Source organism: Strigops habroptila, chromosome 3, assembly GCF_004027225.2.
Source record: "Strigops habroptila isolate Jane chromosome 3, bStrHab1.2.pri, whole genome shotgun sequence".
Classification (NCBI taxonomy): domain Eukaryota; kingdom Metazoa; phylum Chordata; class Aves; order Psittaciformes; family Psittacidae; genus Strigops; species Strigops habroptila.
Window position 1 is genome coordinate 12,466,117 of NC_044279.2, and position 14,325 is coordinate 12,480,441.

The following is a 14,325-nucleotide window of genomic DNA, read 5'->3' on the forward strand; positions in this document are numbered from 1 at the left end:
TACCCAGGGAAGATGGGTAAAGAAAGCTAGTTACTTTCAGCTAGACACCTAACTTCTAAGCAGCAAAAGTGAAATGAATTAAAAACCTACTCCCTCATATTATTTAGGGATCAGGCACAATAACAAGTGACTGCTCAAGGGCTGATTCCAGACAACAGCCAGCTCACAAAAAAAGAGATATGTGTGCTGTGGCAAGAAGTATCTCGGTATCTCTGCTTAGCTGCAGCAAAGAATATACTGCTTAGGAATGGAACTGTGTCTCTTTTATGGGAAACTAGAGGTTTCAAATTGTACTACTGTTTTTTAGAAGATGAGGTCAGATGACAGACTGGCTTTAAAATGTGTGAAACGCTATACAATAGTTATTTATGTATTTATCGAGCTTTATTGTTGCACAGTCTCATTCCAGTGTACTGCATTCATACCTCTGTGATTTTTGCTTTTGAAGTCCGAATACCCTTTCATATTAATTATTAATTCCTGTCCCTTTTTCCGTGATTTTCCTTAAATAAGTAAGAGTAGTCTTTTAAAGGCCCTATCTAGATTTTTCATTTCTGGTATGCTGTGCTCGGCATAAGATGAAAACTTGGAAGTTAAAGGTCACTTCATATTTGCTGGTGGTTGGGAGATCTGTGATGATGTGTAGTCCGTGCAGCACACTGCTGCATCTGATAAGCAGACATCTCTCTTCCAGGCCATTATCTAAAATTGATTTGTTCTGCTTCTCAGAGAGAAATACAAACTTGAAGAATATTTGGGAGAAATAAGGTCAGGACTTTAATCTTTGAGGAGTCTTAAAGTAAGACAGTTCTGTCTCCATAGCCACCTCCACCTGGACTTAACGTGGGATGGTTTACAGTTACTTTATCTGAAACATATTTATACCTTCAACCCATGGGATTCCCAGGTCTGACAGGAGAACTGTTATTTCCCAACTGTGAGATTTAGGGCTCAAGAGAGTTGTATCCATTCACCTGGTTTGTTCTTGGTAGGATTTAAAGGGATGATAAAAACAGTTCAGGCAGTATCAGATTCTGTAAAGGTGAAAATGTTCTTTTGAATTGCATCTTGTACTCTTACACGGAATTTTTAGGGATTACTCTTGCATATGTGCCAAATTTCTAGATGGGCCACTGCAAATAGCTAAAAGATTTATTAACAGAATCTAAGGAATGAAGAATATTTATAGGATAAAACTACCTAGTACTTAAAAAAAGAAAGAAAAAAATACTTCAGTTAAAAGAAATAGCATCTACGTAAGATGGAACTATGGAAACAGAGATGAAGAAACTTAAGAGGCAGAACTCTCTGACATACACTAAAGAATGAAGTAAACACACTAAAAAATGAAGTTACATCTTAGAGGAAAATATATTTTCTTAAATGAGAATTAACTTTGTATGTCCTAATTTTGGGGTCTTCAAAATTTCTGAAAATCAGAATTGGTTTAGGTCATCACTTATGCAGATCTTATATACTCTATCACTACCGTAAGGTTACAAAACTTGATTTGATGCTTACAGTTATCTTGAAAAATGCCAATCAAAAAATCAAATCAAACTCATATATCCTTACTTTTACAGTCTTTTCCAGTCTGTCTGGAAAAAAAAAAAGAGACTTTTACTGGGACAGTCAGGGTCAATGGAAAGAAAAGAGCAGGTCTGTCATGTTGGGAGGTTTGACAGCCCATCTGTCTCCTTTCCTGTATTTGTGAATTCAGAAACTTCTGCTATTGCACTCACCGGGGGCCAGAACTCTCTTAGGCAAAAATCCACAGCTATAATTAGTGATTTAATTTTAATGTAGATGAATAGACAATCCTGAAGCCAGTTATTAAAATGTCATTAGTTGACATACATAGAACTTAGCATATCCGCCTAATGTCTGTTAGCAGAAGCTGCAGAGACCAACCCAAATGAGAATTCTGCCTGAGGAAGAGTCATAGCAACACAAGGAATCAAAAATCTCCCTGCATTTGGGAAGCACCTGGACAGCCCCTGCCAGGAAATGCTCAAGTGTTTGTTGGGGATGCATGGGCAATAACTCTGACCCCTCTGTTTCAGCAGAACCCTGAGATATCTGGAAAATACTCCTTTTGAGTAGCTTTAGCTGCAGTATAGTATAGCCTAGTATAGTTAAAAATAGTAAGGGAGAAAAACAGACTTTATAACAAGTAGCCCTGGGGATCTCTATATCCAACAAGTATGGAATTAGTTCTGTATATCATGTGTAACTCATTCTGACAGCCCTCCCAAAGTAAATAAATCTTAATTTATGTTTTTAATTCAGACATTAATGTACCAGTGAGGCTCAGAGAACTTATCAATCAGGATTCAAAGGCTCAGTTATTAAAAGAAGGGCAAAGACTTCCCTGGGATCTTCAGTCTCTGGCTGAAAGTAGAGAAACTAAAAGTAGCAGCAAAGATCTTTTAGTAAAAATACAAGTTTGCTTGTAAATCTTTCCAAGAACACAATAGAAGTTAAGAGCTGTTTTTGAAAAACATAATCACAAATCTATATTTAATAACTTTTTTCCCCTAAATCCTGAGAGATTTGAACTATGACCTTTCCTGGCCTCTCTGCCATCTAATGACACAAGATCATGAGTAAAAAAAATTCCAACATAAATCTAAAATCTAAAGGTTTTAGCAGGTTTCATTTTTAAATTCCACTTTCTTTGGCACCATTCTAAGAGTTCTGTAACTTTGATCCATCAAGCAGCATTGCAAAACCATCATGAAAATGTATGAACCCAAGAACAAAATCTACTCACCCAACCTTAGAGCAATGATTAAAAAAGCCCTAATTATAGTATAGTCACCAGTCAAAATAAATTACTCACTCAGGGTGAGTGGGTGAAAAGAAGTTTGCTAGGCTCCCTTAAGGAGGTGGTAATTGTCTTGCATTTAGTTAAAATACATCACTAATTATATTTTAACAATGTCTATGTACTGTTTTCCTCTTTAGGAGTTTCACAAGATGATTGTAAGAATTTTGAGAGAGCTCTTTTAGTTTAAAAATATTCTGTAGTTATGTATTTGTACTGCAGAACATGTTTCATGACATACAAAAGGATGCTCTAAATGACATGTACAGGTGATCGGAAATGGTAGTAAAAAATAATTTCACAATAAGATGCCAATTGAGTGGATGTACTTCCTTAGCAAAGTGATGTGTGGCTCTGACGGCACTGTAAAGTGAGAGTATGGTGGTGCCACATGGTTGCCTCCTGGAGGTCTACGCAGATTTTAGGAGGTCCATGGAGGCTGCATTTAGGAATCCTTCCTGTCTTCAGCGTCTATTGCACACAATACCAAAAACTTCAAAGATGTCTGTGACCCATCCATTTGGGCTATGTTGGCCATGAAAATTTAATGCAAAGTTTGAGAGTTACAAGGAGGCATGGTCTTACCCAACTCATTTTACTGCCAGTATGCTGCGCCTGTCAAAAGCAATACTAAAAACACAGGCCTTCTGTCCTGCTGTCTTCTGGAGGTAGCCAGAAACCTACACTTACATTTGCATCCAAAGAATGGTCAATGCATAGACTCTAGACTGCAGTAGACTCAAGCCTGATGGCCCAGGGCTTGAAAGCTGTGGGCTACTATAGATGGAGATACTGGTTTTAGATCTCCTTTCATTGTTGCTTCCAAAATCTGGGATTTTGATAGGTTTTTACTACCATGTAGATGATGTTCAGGCGCCTTTGTTAGAGAATAGAATCATAGAATAGTTTGGGTTGGAAGGGATCTTTAAAGGTCATTGTCTTGGTTTTGTTCAGAATAGAGTTAATTTTCTTCCTAGTAGCTGGTGCAGTGCTGTGTTTTGGTTTCAGTCTGAGAACAATGGGGATAACACTCCAACAGTTTAGTTGTTGCTCAGTAGCACTTACCCTGATCAAAGACTTCTCAGTCTCTTATGCTCTGCCCATGAGGAGGGGCACAAGAAGCCAGGAGGGATCAGAGACAGGACACCTGACCGAAACTAACAAGGTGTATTCTGTACCACAGCACATCATGCCCAGTACATAAACTGGGAGCAGTTGGCCAGGAGCCACTGATCTCTACTCAGGGATAGGCTGGGCATCAGTCAGTGGATATTGAGCAATTGTACTGTGCATCGCTTCGGGTTTTTTGTTTTGTTCCTCTCTTTTTTAATTATAGTTATTATTGTTGTTGTGTTATTACTATTATTATTATTACATTTTACTTTATTTCAGTGGTAAAGCCCTCAATCCATGGGGTTTTACCTTTTTTCTGATTTTCCTCCCTGCCCCAGCAGGACAGGAGAAATGAGAGAGTGGCTGAGTGGTACTTAGTTGCTGGCTGGGGTTAAACCATGACAGTCATGTCACCCACCCCCCTGCAATAAACAAGGATATCTTCCAGTAGATCAGGTTGCTCAGAGCCCCGTCCAACCTGACCTTGAATGTTTCCAGGGATGAGACATCTACCACCTCTCTGGGCAACCTGTTCTGGTGTGTCACCACCCTCATTGTAAAAAATTTCTTCCTTATATTTGATGATCTCCGTGTCCCTCCTCTGGACTCACTTAAACAGGTCCACAACCCTCTTGTGTTGGGGGCCCAGAGCTGAACACAGGACTGCAGGCGAGGTCTCACTAGAGCAGAGTAGAGGAGGAGAATTACCTCCCTTGACCTTGCTGGTCATCATGCTTCTTTTCATGCAGCCCAGGATAGGGTTGGTTTCTGGGCTCTAAGCACATATTGCTGGCTCATGTCCAGGTTTTCATCCACCAGCACCCCCAAGTCCTTCTCCAAATCCCTTTATTCTCCAGCCTGTTACTGATACTGGGGATTGTCCCAACCCAGGTGCAGGACCTTGCACTTGGCCTTGTTGAAGCTCATGAGTTTCACATGGCCCCACTTTTTGAGCTTGTCCATGTCCCTCTTAATGGCATCCCATCCTTCAGGCTTGTCAACCGCACCACTCAGCTTGGTGTCATCTGCAAACTTGCTGGGAGTGCCCTTGATCCCACTGTCTGTGTCACTGATGAAGATATTTAACTGGTCCTAATATGGACCTGTGAGAGACAGCACTTGTCACCGATCTCCATCTGGACATTGAGTATAAACAGACATAGATTATTAACAGATGCTTCTTGATGTGATAGGCCTCTAGTCATAAAGAAATGCAGCTATCATCTTTGAATCAAATAATAAAATAGTCACATTTGTTATTATTTTAATTAAAAATTAAGCTAATTTCTGCCTACCTAAAGTTCTGTATACTGTTGCAATCTGTTAAAATATCAAATGTAACTCTTCTATCCAGATAATAGTTAGACTACAGTGCACTGTCCCCTTAATTTATTATCACCAGTGAGTGACCACAAAAACAATATGTAGAAATCTATCATTCATCATAACATCTGCAGTTATTTCTCAAATAACTGAAAAATAAGGTTTGTTTTTCATTTCCTAGAGTTGTGGCTGACTCACACAATTTTGACTGATACTTCAGCAATCCAAAGTTATATAAACAGTACAGACAGATCAATCTTAATGAGGGTGCTGAATAAGCAGAAGTAGGGGTGTATTCATAGCTAGCTGGGTATTGTTTCCTCCACTCTAAAAATAAGGGTGAAAAGGAACGTGTGCTCATTCTGTGCTCAGAATCTGAGTCACACCATAGTTGGAATTATTCCTGTTGAAAGCTTTTGGCTTGGCACACCTCTTGTTTTCTGCCTGATTGTTCATTTTTACTATAATTTCCCAATTCCTCAGCACCACTTTTAACTTTTCATAATGCTTATATTTTTAAAATAGACTTTTTCACTTCTTAGATGAGATCAGTGGAGCTTCAGGAGGCAGGGACTTTCCCAGCAATAACCTCCTTCCTCCACAATCTGACGATGCCAGAGCAAAGGGAATATGTCCACTCCACAGCCGGGGATAGAGACCTGGCAAAAAGCCTTTCCTTCCCCTTCTCTGTGCGGAAGGATGGAAAGTGGAGATGCCTGCTCCATACTGCATTTTGGGCTCTTTCCTCACAGAACGGAAGAGAGGCTGGGGAGCCGATGGTGAGGGTGCTCGGCAAGGCCAGGAGAGGAAAGTGGGTGTAGGTCAGCCCCTGCAATGTAATGCAAAGTGGACCACATCATGGGAGACACATTTATAACTGTGTCTGGTAATGGGGATTACTGGGTGTTGAGCATGTCAGTATAGTGATCATCAGTAGATCTGCGTCTCATTATCACTTCAGCATCATTATTTGCTTCTTACTACCACCCAAATGCTTTGTCTTTTTTTCTTCCACAAGGGCTTACCTTTTCTCAGGAAGCAAGTTAGGATCTACTGCTTCATCGTCAAACACTTCATTGATAAAATAAAAATCTTACCACTTCCGACATAGGTGAGCTCAGGTTAAGAAAAGAAATACCTGCTTTGTCCTCATTTTCTCCTTTTTCTGCTTCTTCTGACTCTCTGACTTCCTGATCTTGTCTCTGCCATCAGGGCTAACCTCCCCAGTAATGTTTTCTGACTCTCTCCTTGCAGAATCAGGTAGACGTTTTCATACAGGTTAGGGGTGGCAAGGAGTACTTGGTAATTGTAACTGTGCTATGGCTTCCAAGCTGTTTCTGCAGCAAAGTCAAACAGGTTAGGTTACACCAGTGTTCAGTGTTCAACTGCACTTGGAAACAGGCTGGGAGTGCTGAGGCAAACAGGCACAGCAGCAAGATGGATTAAGCAGTGGTGGGTTTTCTGCACTTAAATACTTGTTCTTCACTCCCTGTCTGCGTGAAGGCTTTTAGTCAGGTCCAGTGCAAAGAGCTTAGCTTGAGTTCTGCTGGCTTAAACTGACCTCTTGACTTTCTGCTGGAGTGGCAGAGGAGTATGCACTCATTTTTTAAGTACACCAAGGAGGCACCTGAGTAAGAGTGTGGCAGCACTGAGTCAAACCAAGGGGAAATGTAGCCCTGTGTTCCGTCTCTGCTACTACACCTTGGTAGATGTTAAGGCAAAAAATAAAACAGGGAAGGCATGCAGGGATACATTCTGTGCATCACCTATCTGTATTGTATCGAACTCTTGATTCATAATCTGTGCCTTTATATTTAAAAGGCTTTCACATTTTTTTTTCCTCCCATGACATTGTATAATTGCTTTTTGACTGTATTTATGATACTGGCAGCATCTGACAGTGAATGCCATTATTCTCTTATGTTATGTGAAAGAAAACCCACTTCTTTTGCTTGCATTAAACCTGCTAATTTCATTGGGCATCCTCTTGTTCTCGCGTAGTGAGAAGCCAAGCATCCATTCGTTTATTTTCTAGGCACTTTCCCAGGGTTCTCCTGTTTTTATACATATCTGCCATATCCCCCTTCAGTTGTCTCATTTCCAAGCTGAAAACTCCAGATCAATTTAAGCAGTTCCAAGCTTTAATTGTCCTTCTTTAGTTCCGTCATGTAATTGTTGAGAGGCAAGTACCAGAACAGCAGGCAGTATACAAAAGGGAGTTTTGTATGGTGCTATAAAGGTGTTTTCTGGTTTGTGCTCCATTCTTTTTTTCAAAGCTCTTAACTCCTGGGTTTTTGACTGCCAGTGAGCATTGGACATATGTTTTCTTTTAGTAAGCTTGCTTTGTTTTTATTAAATCTTTTTTTTTTTTTTTTTTTTAATTAAGCACAATTGAAATTAATTATTTGGAGTGCTTTCTCTACCTACGGGAAGCTGAATTTCAGTACCTTATGATTAGTGTTTCAACAGTAACATTTGAACCAGCCCTGTCCTCTGCTCAGGCAAGATGAAAAAGAGCTGTTTTTAGCAGAGATTTTCCAAACATCATTACAACAAAAGTTATGGTGTTTTAACATTCAGTCTTTGCATTATCCCTGTATATGACAATTGCTAAGGTTTTATGAAAGAGTCTCCCATTAGCTTTAGCCTCTGAGGCTTACGCAAGGAATTTCAAGACACTGAGAAACTCCTTTTGATAGAAGATCCAGTTTACATTGATTCTAATTTTTCTTTAATGGAGCATTGCTCTTTCACTGAAATAGCTGGGTGTCTCGTCTTATATATTTTTTCCTTTGAAACTGTGTGGATTCTTTTCATCATTTTTATGATGCACTGATTGTGTCAGTATCTGTGGACCAGTTTCTTATTTTTCTTTGCACTGCTTATGCATATATTTGAATTAAGGCTAGATAGATAGATAGCAACTTATAATGCAGAACTTATTTCTAAATCAATGGTTACTGGATCATAAAGCGCATAATGTGTTACATACAGAAGCTGGAAATTATACTGCATTTTCAGTTTGAAACTGAAAGAGTTAAATCCTCTTTAGCTCCTAATCTCAAATGTGCATTTTTTATTTCTTGTATTTTTATGTATGTGATATTCATAGATTTTTCTTTTTGTTATGACATTTGTCTCTGTCTCCCACTAATGCATACAGTCAGTCGAAGTGAAAAAGTGTTTAACATCCAAAAATAGAATGAACATGTCCTTCATTTGAAACATCTTATCTACAATGCAGGATATTAGCATTACTGCTAATTACTACTGCACTCAATTTCTATGACAATGGCACAACTAAGAACAAGGGAAAAAAAGCCACTTTTAGTTTCACAGTTTGTATCACACTGGTCCTATAAACCTGGGATTTGTGTGCTGGTATTTATGCAATCAGTGGAAATCAGTGCATACTTCACAAGATTTGTGAAGTTTAAGGCATCTGTGACACTTAGGAATTTTCAGATTGGGAAAATATCTTATGTCAGGGAGGAGTTTTTTAAATTGAGGAATCCTTTTTGCAAAATATGTAATATTTCAGTCACGCAATCTCACCAGCAAAGGTAACATGCTATTAAGGAGATACAAAAGTAGACTGCCATCGGGGCTGTTGGTTTTCAGGTACTCTCAAAATACCCTGCACTGTCAGAGCTTAGAAATTTGACTGTGACCAAATCTGATTTTGACACACTTTGGAGGTACAGTTTTGCAAGTGGATCAATGCACATTTCCCTCCCTGTCTTAGACCCCAAATCCTGCTCCTCTGCTTTAACCCTGGCAGCCAGAGGGACCTCCTGCAGGCTATGGGAGAGCTGGTCACAGACAGCTAGGCAAAGGCACAACTCTTTGCCCTAATGGCACTGGGGGTCTGTGTCAAACGTGATGCTATCTCATAAAATCAAATGAAAAAAAACAGCAAGTCAGTTTTCATTCTGCTGTCCCCAAGCCCAGGTGAGTACGAGGGCCATTTAACATAGTGTATTACAATTACAGAAACACCTGGCACAAATATTGTTTTGCTAAACCACTGTGAAAAATTCACAGAGTATTCAGTAGTTGCAAGGCTGCTCAGTTACTTACCTGTATTGAGGTGGTTGTGTGGCTGAACATTGTAAATCATTGGAAACACACAGACATTTTAGTACCAGTAATAATTTTTACTCTGCCTGCAAAATACATCTCATGATGGTTTACTGTGCAGATATAAAATCTTTATTTAGTGTCCCACTCATATGTGGTTAAAATTATTTTTGCCAGTTGCTACTATTGTTTGGTCTCACAGAAACCCTAAATTGCGCAATTAGAATTAAAAATAGTGGTCATATGGTCTACAAATATCTCCAGCAGTTTAATACCCTTGCATAGGTGCTTTTTTCTTTGGAAAAGTTTCTCAGAGTTGGACAGTATTTTTAGTTTTCTGTACTAACTGCTGAAAATCTACTTGTAAGGCAAGGTGTTCACTGCCTACCTTGCAGATGAAAAAAGATAACTCAATAATAGCATGGTTTTATCTTTATGTCTTATAGTACTTTTTATTTTTGCTTCTAGAAAGCGCTTGATTTTTTAATTCTTTTTTTAATACTAGTAATTTAATTTTTTTACCATATTTTTGATGTCAAATTTCAGGTATCAGTGAGAAAGCCGTTTTGGACCAGATGTACTAGAAATGCAAATGGGCAAATACTGATAGATAAGAAGAGACCATGGTCTATCTTATCTAATAATCCTTCTGACAGAAAGTAGAGGATTCAGAGAAAGTTGCCAGAAATTTCATTCTCTCAGCCACCTTAAGTCTTCTCGGAATTCCTTAGTACTTTGAGATAATTTTAAGCCCTGAAGCATGAAGTTTCAACTTTCTTTGAAAACATATTAGCATTACCTATTACAAATCTGGACCTCATGAATAGCAAGAATTTTGACAAATATGAAAAATGAGATAGTGCAGGTATTACTGAAAACTGCAAATCTCTGAATTGTTGAACTATTATTTACCTTCTAAGCAGGTGAGAGAATTGGGGAAAGGGGGGGGATAATATGACATAGTGAATAGCCAATATTTTATAGTCCTTTTGATCCTTCAGAAACTCCTGTATTGTGACATAAACGTTATAAAACTAATTTATCCTAATGGTTTGAAATAAGAAAACAGCTCTGCTATGCTGCCTATTTGTCATGTATTTGGATGAGAAGAAAGTTAAGGTACCCAGGAAGCGTTAACTCGGTATACATTTGAAGCATGATTTGATCACTAGTCACCAAGAAAATTAATTAACATTTCATGAACGGTGAATATTTAACTTCACAGAAAATATTTTGAACTAATCTTTGTATTAGCTGATGAACGAGATACTACCTCACATAATCCCATTAATCTAAGACAAAAGAAGAAGCAACAGCACATGTATTTCTCCAAATTTATGTGTTACTCGTTTTCTTTCCAGACAACTATTACGGCACCCCAAAGCCTCCAGCAGAACCGGCTCCACTGCTGTTAAATGTAACAGATCAGATCCTCCCAGGTGCCACTCCCGGGGCTGAAGGCAAACGTAAAAGGAATAAGTCTGTGAGCAATATGGAAAAGACAGGTATTGAGCCACCAGAGGAAGAAGAGGAAGAAAGACCTGTGGTCAATGGAAATGACGTGACGGTAACACCAGGTCTGTGCCTCCTTCTTACTTTGCCATGCATTTCTGTTATTCACAAAGTCCCCAGTTACCTCCCTGTGCAGTGAGAATACACATGTTCAGGTAAGGATGTTCTTGCAAGGCTGAACGCCAGGAATCCTGAATAGTAGGGTTCCTCTGAAGCCTAAAACAAATTACTTAACCTCCATTTGGGGAGTCATCTCACTTACCTGAACTACCATAATGGTATCTGCCCCTGAACTAGTGCCTTTGAATCCTGTTTATAGACCAAAGAGAAAAATACCTACTTTCTGAATACAGTTCATGTGACCTGTTTTAGATTTCTAGGTTAGGAAATGAATCACAAATGCCTATTTCTCTCCATTGACTATAGAGGGAGTATAGAGAACTGTAATTTGGTCAAATGTATCTAGTCTCTGTGTTTCAGGTCTCCTTGTTCTCAAATGGTGATGCAAGAGAGTTCACTACATTATGAAGTGAACTTTTGTAAATCGTTATGAAATCTTGGCAATATTGTGGAGGAGTAAAGTTGTCATCATTTGTGGCAATGCCAATGAAATTTAGCTGGCAATCCTATCAGGAAGGATCCTTTTCAGCAATGTTCCAGAGCCTGCATAAAGCTGATGAGGGTTTCAGAGGTCTAGTCCTAAAATACAGCTGTTTTACCCCTTGGATCACAGTTCTACAGAGAAAACGGGGCTCAAGATAGTGACTGGTATCCTGAGTGAGAACACTCCAGCCTATTCACAAGCAGGTAATCAGCTTCCCCTTTGGCAAGTCATCATTTTACGGTACTTAATTTTTATTCTGAAATATCATTTAAGAAAGTATATTGTTGTTGTTGTTCATGTAGGAAATTAAAGAATTCAGACTTTTATATCTGTCTGAGAAATAACTCTGTGAATCCTTTTTGGTGAACTTAGAAATTTGAAAGCAAATTATTGCAGTAGAAGTCTGTAGTGACAATCATCTGGATGACAAGATAAAACGGAATGTTGCAAGCTCTCTAAATGTATAGCTTAATGTGAAACATAAAATGCATTACCTAATCTCCTAAGCACTGTAAAAGGATTTTCACACTGCAGATGCTATAAATAGTTTTCCTCCTACTGCATTAGAAACTATATGGGGTGAAAGTGAATCTCATACTCCCCTCTTGGTGCACCAAAGGGCCGCAGCATTACTCCCTGGCCATTGCCATCACATGCTGCACGAGCCTTGCTCATCCTTTCTTCATAACACTGCATCTGTCAGCAATGCTCTGGCGCTTACTGCCTTTCCTACACAGCTAACAGAACAGGATGAAGCCCAGAAATCCTTACATAAAACATCAGCACTGGCTCTGTTGCCAGGATACTTCCACAGCAAAAGAGGCAAAGGCAGGATTCGGTCTCTGTTGTGTATTGTAGAAATCATTAGAAAGATCATTCTTTGCAGTTGTTTGAAATGTGCCACTTAACGGACCATTGCTGAGGAGCAATTTCCAGGGCAATGTATTTCAGCTTGAACTGGATCATCAAACTGGATGTTTACCTGCTTTTGTCCTCGCATTGCGCACCTCTAATTTGCTTCTCCCAGGCACATTCTATGTGAACAGTGACTGGGCAGCACCCAAGAAACAGGCACTGGCATGTGCCGTGTTACAAAATGAAATACATGAGCATCGGTGCAAGACAGCCCCCCTCCTTCCCTCCTCACCCCCCACAAAGTAATTCCTGTAGGTGTGGCCAGCAGAACAAGCACTGACTGTGTTGGGTCTCATGGTTTCATAAGCAGGGTTTTGTTGTTCAGTTACACTGATTGAGGACTTTGGGGTTTGTAGCAAAGCTGCTCTGTACATACATGCTGTGTTGCTTTTGTTGGGCAGTGTAGCTCCCACGAACCTTGTTACTGCAGTCATTTTCTCTGTGAGCTGACAGGCTTCGCTACCTCCAAAATGTGTGTGCATTTGTAGTTTGTGTCTTTGAACAACCAGGAAAACCAGAATATATTAATTTTTTATTATTCTTTTTTTAACTCTTGGTGGAGAGATCAATCTAGTTTTTAGAAAGCAATGGAGGTAGGGTATTTGTTATTTCCAGTTCTTTTAGAAAGTGTATTCTATTTAAAATGCTTCACTTCTAACAGGAGTCTTTTATTAAACACAGGACTCTTTGGGACACCCGAAACATTGATACATTTTTTATAGATGCTCAGCAACTTAATGGGTTAATAACTGTCAAAAGTATCAGAGTCTGGCAACTCAAAGGACTGCTGTAACACCCAGGACTGCTAGGTTGAAATAATAATAGAGCTAAGATGAATCTGAAGGGAGTAAACCCATCTTTATCAGACCAGTAAGTGACATTTGTCGTTGCAGAGATCTTTGTGCTTTTGGTCTGATTTTTCAGACTACTTTTCAGTGTCTGTTGAGGTAATCTGTGCATCTCTTGAGATTTATTAGTAGGAATCAAATTTTCAATAATTCACTTCCATATACCTTGCTTCATATGCCATCAGATGCTCCTCAGACAGTTGTTTATGGACAGACTGGAGATCTTCAACCATGTTTCATAGTTGTCTTCTTGTTAATTTGTGCTGCCCAACATGTTTATTCTTTCTAATTTTTGTCACCTGTCCTTAGGCCAGAACCCAACAGGAATCTCTCTCAGTTCTTCAGGATGGGGCTTTTGGCTACTTTAGAATAGAGCCATCTCAGTCCTTCATCCTGGATCAACTTCTCTCAGGATGGATTTATCTCATCCAACTTTACTAAATTATATGCCAAAATGCATTATTTTGTTTGAGCTACTTGTCTCTGCTCTCTTTATATAAGGAAAGGAGAAAGAGGCAATTCCAAAGAGTAAGAAAGCATAGTTGGTTTAGATACCCATCTTAGGGGATCATCTCCACAATCTAGAATGTGTATTTCAGCCTATAGATACACAGGAGCCTAGATGGCTAAATTTAAATGAAGAACCCTGTAATTTGCCAAGCAGTTTATGATCTATTGATTATCTGTTAAAATGGCCAAGTTGAGAGTTAGCACTGAGATTCTCAATTGCCCACATAACTGGACTGCTGGCTGCTTTAGGTTGGGTCTCTGCCATTCACTGGTGAATAGGTGAGACATCTTGCACCTAAGAAGCCTTTCCTGATAGATGCTGCATTGAAATGAACAAACCTTGCAAAACTGATGCTTTGACAAAAGAGGTAAAAAGAGTCTTGGTCAAATTGCAACCTGCTTGCCAGACTTTCAGTTTTCACTGCAGAGAATAAAGTCAGTCTCCTTCACAACCAACATCATGATTTGACACTTTGTTGATCATGTCACATTTGCTTCACACTTCTGACTGATTAAGTGTTTATCATCCAAACTCCAGAAGATCCACTCTAACACTGAAAGAATGCTTATGTATGTGCATTATTCTGACATTA

General features: G+C 39.2%; 1 protein-coding gene across 8 annotated transcripts in view; it reads left to right on the forward strand.

The window, feature by feature from the left end:
- MAGI2 (membrane associated guanylate kinase, WW and PDZ domain containing 2) overlaps window positions 1–14,325 on the forward strand; it is a 737,601-nt gene that overhangs the window by 477,382 nt on the left and 245,894 nt on the right. For all 8 annotated transcript variants that reach the window (XM_030478640.1, XM_030478639.1, XM_030478638.1 and 5 more), the window contains one exon: window positions 10,705–10,920. In XM_030478640.1, coding sequence (XP_030334500.1) covers window positions 10,705–10,920 — 216 coding nt within the window. The remainder of the gene's footprint in view (window positions 1–10,704; window positions 10,921–14,325) is intronic.